Raw genomic sequence first — 11,000 nt, 5'->3', positions numbered from 1 at the left:
TCAGAGATGAAATCAGAACTGGAGTCTGTTGGGTTGCGACAAGAAGAAACTGAGACCAAGCTTCAAGATATCAACACCAAGTTGGACAAAGTCGTGAAGGCACTGAAATTGGGTAAACGCACTCAAGGTTAAATCTCAGACTGACTGGGCTATCTCTAGAGGTGATAACCCGTGCACATCCGGGTAAGAGCTGGTCTTCGGCAACCTATGCTTGTCGTAAAAGGCGACTGGCGGGATTGGGTGGCCAGACATGCTTACTTGGTTGACGCTTGTTACCGTATCCTAGTTGTGTAGATCAATACTCATATATCACTGGATTGTCTGGTCCAGACTCGATTGTTTACAGACGGACGCCATATAGCCGAGATATTGCCGAGGGCGGCGTTCAACAAAAAAGCAAGCAATCGTCAAGCGGTACCTAGACTTGTTCTGATTTCTGGTCGTTACGTAGTCGCCTATTGGTTAAAAGAATGTCTTCACTACGCCCAAGAATTGAATCGATGAAGTGATACAGGCAATGGGTCAGCCATATGGTTACTAAAACGGATTCTAAACCCATATATATATATACTATTTACAACCCTGTCAGCGAAAGACAGTACAGTTACTAGATTATCACAAAATGAGTTAAAACTGGCTAGCATATATCTTGAAAAGCAGAAAACTATTGATCGCAAGGAACTGAAGGGGACTTTCAGTACTTTTGCTACCTCCATAGACCCTAACTGGATTCATATCATCCCTTCAGTTGCTGGCGATTGTAGCCGAAATTTGAAATAAGAAAGGTAATTCGAATAGAAAGGTTGATTGAGCTCAGTTGACACTGGAAGTTTTGGGACTTACGTACTTTGTGTACTAACAATCAAAGGTACTAACCTAAACTACCAATCAGTAAAATACATCTATCCACAGATCATATTAATAAAAAATTATCAATTAAATCGATCTTTCAACGAACAAGAACGAAATGAAACTTAACAGTGGCACGGAAGTATTTAGCCCTTATGATGAAATCGTTTTTCCAAACCGCTTGATAAAAAAAGTGACTATGCATGTCTTAAGAGGCGACTAACGTGATAGAGTGGAAAGGCTACCTGACTTGGTTGATACATGTTATCGTTTCCCAGTTGCACAGATCGATGCTTATGCTGTTGATCACTGGATTGTCTGGTCCAGGTTCGATTATTTACAGACCACCACCATACAGCTGGAATATTGCTGAGTGCGGCGTAAAACTATACCCGCTCACTTTTTCCAGACACCAAAAATTTGGCGCTCGGGAAACCTGCATACGGATGTAAAGACTTCGACGGACTCTCTAATCCTCGACACGTGGTCGACGGTGACAAGGGCGGTAATCGTCGAGCAGGTCAATGCTTTACTTCTCATGCATCTGAGCGGAAGCCTTGGTGGATGGTTGACTTGCAGGGACAATATGACGTTCACAACGTCACCCTTTATGGACGGACAGATGGTTATAGTAAGTGCTTGATAATAATGTTGCCATTCTTTATTTCCCAGCATCTTCAATAAATCTCCCATTTTTGAATCGATAGTTAAAACTGTAAATTCCGTCTACTTCTTTTGAAAACGTGTAGTTAATGAATATTTTACCAGTATTGGTGGTCGTGGGCATCCCTGTTCCAAACCACTTTGCATTTAACAATTATACCATCTCACCCTTCAACCGTTGGGGGTTATACTCTCTTCTGTCACACTGCAATACCGCTTTAATGCATTTCCATTCTTTCATTTGTCTCTTACAAATTTACAATTCTTATTTTTTTTAAGAGTACATATATTAACATTGTTTATGTCCAGCATGATCTTTCATTTCCTTATTATATATTTTCTCCCGGAAATAAACTTCTTGATGCTAAACTGTCATGTACGTTGACTGCTGATTCTGGCAGTGTGGTGTTTTGATGTCAGCGTACAGATTCCACGATCTGGAAGTCCGTGTATTTAAAGAAAACCCCATGAAAACCAGCACTACCCGGTCAATGACATGCGCACAGAGGAAAGGACGATTGTCAAGGCCTGAGGTTCTAGTCTGCAAACCCTCGACAACGGGTCGATACGTGATGTTACATTTTATACCACCAAACCATGATTATCTCACCATCTGCGAAGTCGAGGTCCACGGAAAACTCATCAAAGGTAAATCATGTAGGCAACCACGCCGGAAGAAAATATTTCACATATGATAATTCAGTGTACAGTCATCTGAATAATGTAAATGTTTTGTTTGGTGTTTCAAGCAATATTACAGAAACAGATGGTGGGCTATAACTAATCTCCTCTGGACCAGACAATCAAGTGATTCAGTTCAGTGGCATCGATTTGGGATAATAATAACGGTCACACGACCCCATTACTCGACTATTTAACCACACCGATAGTTCCGGACGTCCAAAACATTTAAAATAAATTCTTTTACCGTAGTTTATGTATTATTTTAAATCATTGCTAGATTGTCTAATATTGCTAGTAGCTGAACGGATGGCGCAAATCCAGGTTGGTTCATGCACGAAGCAATTGAACTGTACGTTCCCAGTGTCCCTAATTACAAGCTGCAGTTGTTGGCTATATATATATAACTTGGTACTATCTGTAATACTTTAAACTGTCTGTATTTTGAGTTTATAAATGAGTGAGTGGGCGAGATAGTGAATTTAGTTTTACGCCGCACACAGCAGTATTCCGCCTATGTGGCAGCGGTCTGTGCATAATCCAGCCTGGACCAGCCAGTCCAGTGGTCAACAGCATGAGCATCAATCTACGCAAAATTGGGTACCGATGGCATGTGTAAACAAGGTCAGCTAGCCTGATCCTCGATCCCGTTAGTCGCCTGTCACCACAAGCTTGGGTTGCTGAAGACCAATTCTAACCCAGATCTTCGCCGGTTATGAATTCATAACTTGTTCTAGTCACGATATGCCTGCAATACTGCCAAAGTCGCTTAAACTCTGAACTCGCACACAGTCAGCAAGCATACCTTGCAAGCGATCGATTCTATCCGGATTTTCCCGAGTCTGTCAAAATAAAGCGCTTCTTAAAACAATCATGTTTATGTATCTGGTTTCATTTCTGAAGTAAATATTATCCGAATTTGCTTTCAGTATAATTCCGGAGTTAACGACATTCAGGAAACTGTGACACATTCTCTCTGATGTAATAAAAGGGCTTATCGATATATGATATCTGTGGTGTTTTCTGTGCTGTTGGTACACGACAACGACTGATTCAGGAGTTGGAACGCCAGCTTTTCTGAAGAAAGAAACTACAGACCCTTGCGAGATATATTAGGACACTTGATGTAATTCCCTTACACTTACATGTTAATAATTTTCATGAATCTAATTTTCCTTAGCCCCAATGAGAAATCATCTTCCTTACAATCACATAATTTCTGTTTATTTTTCCGTTGCTTATTTATCGAATGGCGACAATTTAATCAACACATGTACAGTGCCATGACAGACTATGGGATTATATGTCCGTACTACTTCCCAACAATGTCCTCTCAACTGGTAACTGAAACTCTACTATAATGTATGTTCCCACATAGATTTTCTGGTTTTGCTATTTGCTTTGTTTAAAAGTTGTTTAACGCCGCACTAAGCAATTTCCAATGCGGCCTGTAAAAATGATGTCTCCCAGTTTGAGTCAAGCACACCTGTGATCGGTGAAAGGTCCTGAAGTGTTGGGTGACAAATTTACAGACTGTGTTCATGAGTGAGGGCAATAACGGAAACTATGGTCAAAAGTCGTGAAGGTGAAATCGATACAGTGACTGTCACTTCTGATAGTTTTCCGTCAACCGTTATCTATCAGTTGTGATCGGAAAGCATGGTGCCGTAAGAGGCGACTAATGGACTGGGTGGTCAGACTCACTATCTAGGCTGATACATGCCATAGCAAACCAAGTTCGTGGCCCTACGCTAATGATGTTGATCACTGAGTTGTCTGACCTGTACTACAGCCCACCGTCACCCACCTCTCGTGTTATTTAGTGTTCCGTCGTAACAATAAAGAAATGTCATCAATCTTAATCAATAAGAAGAGATGTGAGTCAATATATGCCTGCGGTACGGGTATTAAACGCACAGCTACTGTCTTCTTGTGAAATTTTGAGCAGGGAGTCATTGCTGTGTTGTCTGACCTGTACTACAGCCCACCGTCACTCACCTCTCGTGTTATTTAGTGTTTCGCAGTAATATATAAATGTCATCAGTCTTAATCAATAAGGAGAGATGCGGGAGTCATTACTGTGTTGTCTGACCTGTACTACAGCACGCCGCCACACAGCTATGATGCTGCTTACTACGTCGTAACAATAATGAAATGTCATCAATCTTAATCGATAAGAGGAAATGTGGATCAATATATGCCTGCGATACAGGTATTAAACGCACAGCTACTGTGTTATTGTGAACGTTTGAGCAGGGAGTCATTATGCATTAATTATATGAGGTGGAAGCAAAACTGTTCATGATGTCAACGCTTCATGAATCTATGAAAGTAACGGAAATTTTCACTGTGCTCAACAGACGATGGCCCCGTATGTTTCTCATTCTCAAGAGAGGTGGCACAATGCTGTTCTCCTTCAACTTCTTCGGGTCTAAAACAGAGCAGGAAACGGGGAAGAAAATACAACTCCAGCGTTACAAGATTGATGAGTGGTTCCATCAACTTTCTAGCAGTCATTATTTATCTTATGGCCAGTAGTAAATTATTAGTTCCGTCCTTGAGTTTGCTGTCTACATTTTTCATGCTTCCGTATAATTGCGTATACTCTTTCGTCGATGATTTCAAAGTGCGTCATAAAAATCTTGCTCTATTGTTGTTTCATTAAACTTTCCATTTTCAAGACATTTCAGGGCATTTCATACTTTAAAGCATTAGTGACAAACATCCAAGATGCAATTCAGTTTTTGAAGTACACATATATGTTTGTTTACACTTATCTGTCATTCAACACAAAGAATCCAGTGATCAATAGCATGAGCATATCGGATACAAAAACATGAGCAAGTACGATACGATGGCATCTGTCAACCAGATCAGCCAAGCTTAACCACCCGACCCCGTTTGTGGCCTCTTACGACAGGCAGGTGTTGCTGAGGACCATTTATAACCTGGACCTTTACTGTTCCTCAGTCCATGACAGCTCATAATTTCTATCTAGAGACTGATTTAATCATAGCCCTTAGTATGGTGATTCACCTTCGGATGTCAGCAATATGCCTAACGCTTAATGTTTCGTATAAAGTTTTAGATCCTCATGCTTGGTTTTACATCTGAATTAATGATATTCCAGCTGGTTTTACTTTTTTCGTCCACAGGGATTTTATACTCTACGTTTAGGTGACATGAATCTCTAATTTATTTCCAGTCACGGTGTGGTGGGAGAGAGAGAGCGAGAGGGAGAGAGACACAGACAGACAGACAGACAGACAAAGAGAGAGAGAGAGAGAGAGAGAGAGAGAGAGAGAGACTTCATCCAGTACAGGTGTAAGACATGCACATAATGAGACATCCATGTAGTTCACATTCCTTAAGGTGTATATGTGGGATTTATTGCTAGGGGACTTTTGTGCAGATTGGATGTTTTACAAGATGACAATTCAAGATGAATACTTGCTGCATGTCGATAACTGTCTGGTCCCGAGTCCTTAGAGACTTAAACTTCAAACAAATGCGTCGATGCATAACGAATACAAACCAACGAAGCAAAGCAAACGACTTCAACGTGTATTTGGTCGCGCCTGCGTATATACATGTAAAATCAAATGACAACCCTGCAAGATTCTTCGTGCCTGCAGACTGACAGGTAGTAGATCATATGAACGGATCGGTGATCCATTTGCAGACTATATGGACACGATGAAAACTTTGCGGTAATGAACGTGATCTACACATCATGGACAGAACTGGCGTCTTCATCCTGATTCTTTTCCTGCGATTTTCGCAAGGTAAAATTCAAGCCATTCCACAGTGCCAGACAGTCACTGTCCAGTACACGCATGTTACGACTTTTGACAATCGGATGTTTTCAAGGTGGTTGTTGTGGTCAAAATCATCGGTGAACAGAAATGAATGTGCCATCTTCTGTCTCCAAGAGAAAACCTGTGTTAGCTTTCAAGTGAATTCAGAAGGATCAGTGTGCAGAGCTTACGCCGTCGCATTTAACGAGAACTCTGCAAGTGAATCAGCCCCGGGATATATGTTGTTTGTAAAGGAGAAAGGTAAGTAATGTTAATACGTACAAACCGTGTGTAGGAATGTTGTTTATCATTCTGGTATACGTTTGTTGTGATTAAGATGTTTAGGATACCTGGCCTGAATAATCTTTATAATTTTACATATATGACCATTTCACAATGTCAGCGTCACTATGATACACGTTTGCTTGTTTTAACTTTTCAAGTGGCACGTGGACGTTTACAAATATCATTTTCGTGATGTTTGAATCGTTGATGGCATACTGTCGGTAGCTGCATTAGGGTTACCACTATTCAGTGAAATTTATATTTTTGAGACAGTTGGGAATTCCCGAAAAAGAAGTAGTCCCCCTCAAATACACCAATGAAAAATCCCTGATATGAGCAACTCAAACTTCTTGACATATAATGACAGCTAAAACACTTTCTTACTGGTAGGCAACATATTATGACAGTTCAAACGCTTTCTCACTGGTAGGCAACATATAATGGAGGCTCAACACTTTCTCACTGGTAGGCAACATATTATGACAGTTCAAACGCTTTCTCATTGGTAGGCAACATATAATGGAGGCTCAACACTTTCTCACCGGTAGGCAACATATAATGGAGGCTCAACACTTTCTCACTGGTAGGCAACATATAATGGAGGCTCAACACTTTCTCACCGGCAGGCAACATATAATGGTAGGCTCAACTCTTTCTTACTGGTAGGCAACATATAATGGAGGCTCAACACTTTCTCACTGGTAGGCAACATGTAATGGAGGCTCAACACTTTCTCACTGGTAGGCAACATATAATCAAGGCTCAACACTTTCTCACCGGTAGGCAACATGTAATGGAGGCTCAACACTTTCTCACTGGTAGGCAACATGTAATCAAGGCTCAACTCTTTCTCACTGGTAGGCAACATATAATGGAGGCTCAATACTTTCTCACCGGTAGGCAACATATAATGGAGGCTCAACACTTTCTCACTGGTAGGCAACATATAATCAAGGCTCAACTCTTTCTCACTGGTAGGCAACATATAATGGAGGCTCAACACTTTCTCACTGGTAGGCAACATATAATGGAGGCTCAACACTTTCTCACTGGCAGGCAACATGTAATGGAGGCTCAACACTTTCTTACTGGTAGGCAACATATAATGGAGGCTCAATACTTTCTCACTGGTAGGCAACATATAATGGAGGCTCAATACTTTCTCACTGGTAGGCAACATATAATGGAGGCTCAACACTTTCTCACTGGTAGGCAACATGTAATCAAGGCTCAACTCTTTCTCACTGGTAGGCAACATATAATGGAGGCTCAACACTTTCTCACTGGTAGGCAACATATAATGGAGGCTCAACACTTTCTCACTGGTAGGCAACATATAATGGAGGCTCAACACTTTCTCACTGGTAGGCAACATATTATGGAGGCTCAACACTTTCTCATTGGTAGGCAACATATAATCAAGGCTCAACACTTTCTTACTGGTAGGCAACATATAATCAAGGCTCAACTCTTTCTCATTGGTAGGCAACATATAATGGAGGCTCAACAGTTTCTTACTGGTAGGCAACATATAATCAAGGCTCAACTCTTTCTCATTGGTAGGCAACATTAAATGACAGCTCATCGCTTTCTTACGTGTAGGCACCATGTGATATTCATGTGTTGCTGAAAACAGCAGGACTTTCCTCACACCGTCCGGTCACTGAAAATAATGCGTGACACTGTTTAACGCTACAGCAATGATGTGACATCAGGTACAATGTTTGATCTGTCACGGTAAAAAGATCAAGTTTGTGGAAGCAAGGAGTTATTCCGGTGAGCATAAATAATTCAAAGGATGGCAGATTTAAGTCATTATTGATAAATCAGATCAGGGATAACAAAGCAATAACAGTAACATACTAAGCTAAAGGCTATGATGCCTTCTCCCAAGAAGTATATAGTATGATGATGGGAGCTATGCAATCTTGACTCCTATTTTGAATTTAACCTTACACGTTACTATTTTTGTTTAACTTTTGTAAAGCCTTCCTATAGTTTGTGAGGTTTATTCATTTTAACTTCTATATCTTAAGCGCAGCAAGAGATACTGGTTCATATTTTTAGATACATTCAATTCATTCTTTACCATGATATTTGGCTTTTTTTCAGGTTTTATTGGATCTTCCTGTCAGCACAGCACGGACTGTTCCTTGGGAAACTCCGTCTGTGTCAACTCCGAGTGCATGTGTGATCCCGGACTGGCATTCTCACCTCAACAGAAGTCATGTGTTTCAAGTATGCATGAGATGACATTTCTTCTAATTTGTAAAAAGCCGAATGGGTTCAGTTATATTTGGACATCCCTTTTGTATCAGCTCCGTAAACTGTTCTTACCTGGTGCATTTACCATCTCCATCTCTTTCACGAACCGGTATGTACGGGCATGGGCACTTGTCTTGAAACATCGAAAAGAGTCCTCTGAAGTTGGTTTGCTGTGATTGTGTGTATTCAAAATTATTTCCTGTAATAAAGCGAGCACCTCATGGTGGCTCTTATCTGAAAATATGTTCATGTCTGTGTACAATTACCAAACACCATTGACAGGCATCTATGGAAAACAACAATTGTTGGGGGTGGGGGGATGGAAAGCCAACTTCATTTAAAGTAAATACTAATTCTGAGCATCTTCTATATCCTTTACAGAAATATTCAACATGACTGATTTGTTTGCAGCTTGTACAGAGTACGGTCCTCATTACACTACAATACGTGGCTACTATATAGGTGATAACAACATGGCTACCTACACAGGTGTGACTGAACAACAGTGCATGGACCGCTGCACCACCCACACCGCCTTCGTCTGTCGATCAGCTGACAGGCGTGCCTCTGACGGAAGATGTGACCTCAGCACCCAAACTCTACTAACTGTTGCCGCATCCTACTACAGAATAGTATCTGATCCTACAAGCATGGTTCAGTTTTCCCGAGACTGCAAAGCCTGATCCGAACATGTTAAGCGTCTCTAAATTCCATTTCCGGATGTTTAATTACAACCATAAATCAGACGCTGCTCGTTGTGGTTGACCATGTACTGTAAATACACTTGAGTTTCAAGCAATCGGGTCAGTAGGATAGCCTTGTGGTTAAAGCGTTCGCTCGTCAGGCTTAAAACCCGGGTTTGATTCCCCACCTGGTTATAATGTGTGAAGACCTTTTCTCGCCGTGATATTTCTACCATATTGCAAAAAAATATAAAAAATATAAAATAAACAACAAACGCACTCACTCCAAACATTGCAATATTATACAAATTCTTTTTCTTGATGAGGTGAACATTTACAAGCAAGGACGCACAACCAGATGCCGACCTCGTGGTATTTTGTTCACGGATCATTAGTCGTAATTAGTCGTTTTGTTGTACCGAAAGTCACTTCAAGATTGTGCAGCCTTTCACTCCATCTCTGTATCACTAGAGTACACTAGAGTTGCAAATCGCTAGGGCCCTAGGCATTTTCTGCAACAATAGGTCAATACTCATCGCTTGACAGATGAACACTGGCAACACGACGAGTCAATTTTCGAGGACAACTTGAGTCATGTCACGTGTGTTAAAGTGGATAATTGGATGAACAAATTGTCAACTTTGCTCATTGTTTTGTTGCAAAATCTTGCCGATCTAAGATTTAAGATGTATTTATTGAAATCCAAAGTAACACATAACTGGTAACCAAACGTAAATGAATTTTATTTTATTTGATCAAATTCAGTGTGACTTGATTATTTTTATGCGCTACGTTTGATATGTCACTTTATATTTTCAGAAATATAATTTTCGAATTGTTTTCAATACTTATGTGCCAGCTGAAAAATCATCTCAGCTATATGCACATTCAATTTCCATTCAATTTTCTGATGAATTTTAAGAAAACCGCAGCTATCTAAACGACATAAATCAGAAGGAAAGAAAACTGAAAAGAGAGAAAGAAAATTACGTACATGAATTAATTTCCGAGGTGTTTACAAAGTATCAAAATAAAATGGCTTCTACTCAGTTTATGAAAGTCATTCTTGCAACAGTTAATCAACTTGTAAGTCTATGGCAGTTTTACTAATGATGATTCATTTATGGCCAACTAGTGAACGTAATCAATACATTTGTATTGGTTCGGCATTAAGATAATCCTTCGGTGTGCTTGCCACTTCTGTTCAATATGTAAAGAAATTAAATATTTTTAAACTAGTAAATATCCTTGTATTATTGTCTTATGTCGTTGAGTATATTTACCTTATCATACATACTTGAGCTGTATATGCTTCTGTTGTTGTTTTTTGTTGTTTTGTTTGTTTGTTTTTTGCATTTGCATAAGTTGAGTGTTGCTGTTCTGTTTGATATATTTCTTTTATACCATAAGTCTTCCTTACATAGTGAGTGAGTTACGATTTAAAGTCACACCGGCAATATTTCAGTTATGTTGTGACTAAAATCAAGTAATAATTGCAGAATCATGAAAGGTAAATTCTAATCTACTCGTTACTGAGTTCTCAAAACAAAACATCAACGAAGGACAGTAAAACCAACTATGTCTTTTATGAATATAAAACTAGTATGTAACTCTAGTATGTATAAAACTAGTGTAAAACTAGATTTTAATTACAGAAGAAAATTCAACATAAAACAGGTTACATATTGCCAACAGCTGACGGTAGATCAACATACTAGGACCTCTCTTACATAGGGATGAAAATTAGCTACTAAGACAAGTCATTTTTATGCTGATT

At 39.8% G+C, this 11,000-nt stretch overlaps 1 protein-coding gene and 1 pseudogene across 1 annotated transcript; both read left to right on the top strand.

Annotated features, from left to right (window-relative positions):
• LOC137280851 (uncharacterized) overlaps positions 1 to 3,309 on the top strand; it is a 539,924-nt pseudogene extending 536,615 nt beyond the window's left edge.
• A 2,451-nt stretch (positions 3,310 to 5,760) lies between these two features.
• On the top strand, positions 5,761 to 10,459 carry LOC137282353 (uncharacterized). Its single transcript, XM_067814098.1, has 3 exons — positions 5,761 to 6,251; positions 8,388 to 8,513; positions 8,952 to 10,459. Exons 1-3 carry the CDS (start codon positions 5,927 to 5,929, stop codon positions 9,221 to 9,223), a joined length of 723 nt encoding a protein of 240 aa, XP_067670199.1. The 5' UTR covers positions 5,761 to 5,926; the 3' UTR covers positions 9,224 to 10,459.
• Positions 10,460 to 11,000: the final 541 nt, after the last annotated feature.

The sequence above is a fragment of the Haliotis asinina genome, chromosome 4 (genome assembly GCF_037392515.1).
Source record: "Haliotis asinina isolate JCU_RB_2024 chromosome 4, JCU_Hal_asi_v2, whole genome shotgun sequence".
Classification (NCBI taxonomy): domain Eukaryota; kingdom Metazoa; phylum Mollusca; class Gastropoda; order Lepetellida; family Haliotidae; genus Haliotis; species Haliotis asinina.
Note: the sequence above shows the minus strand (reverse complement) of the source record. Positions and strands in the feature narration are given on the sequence as shown.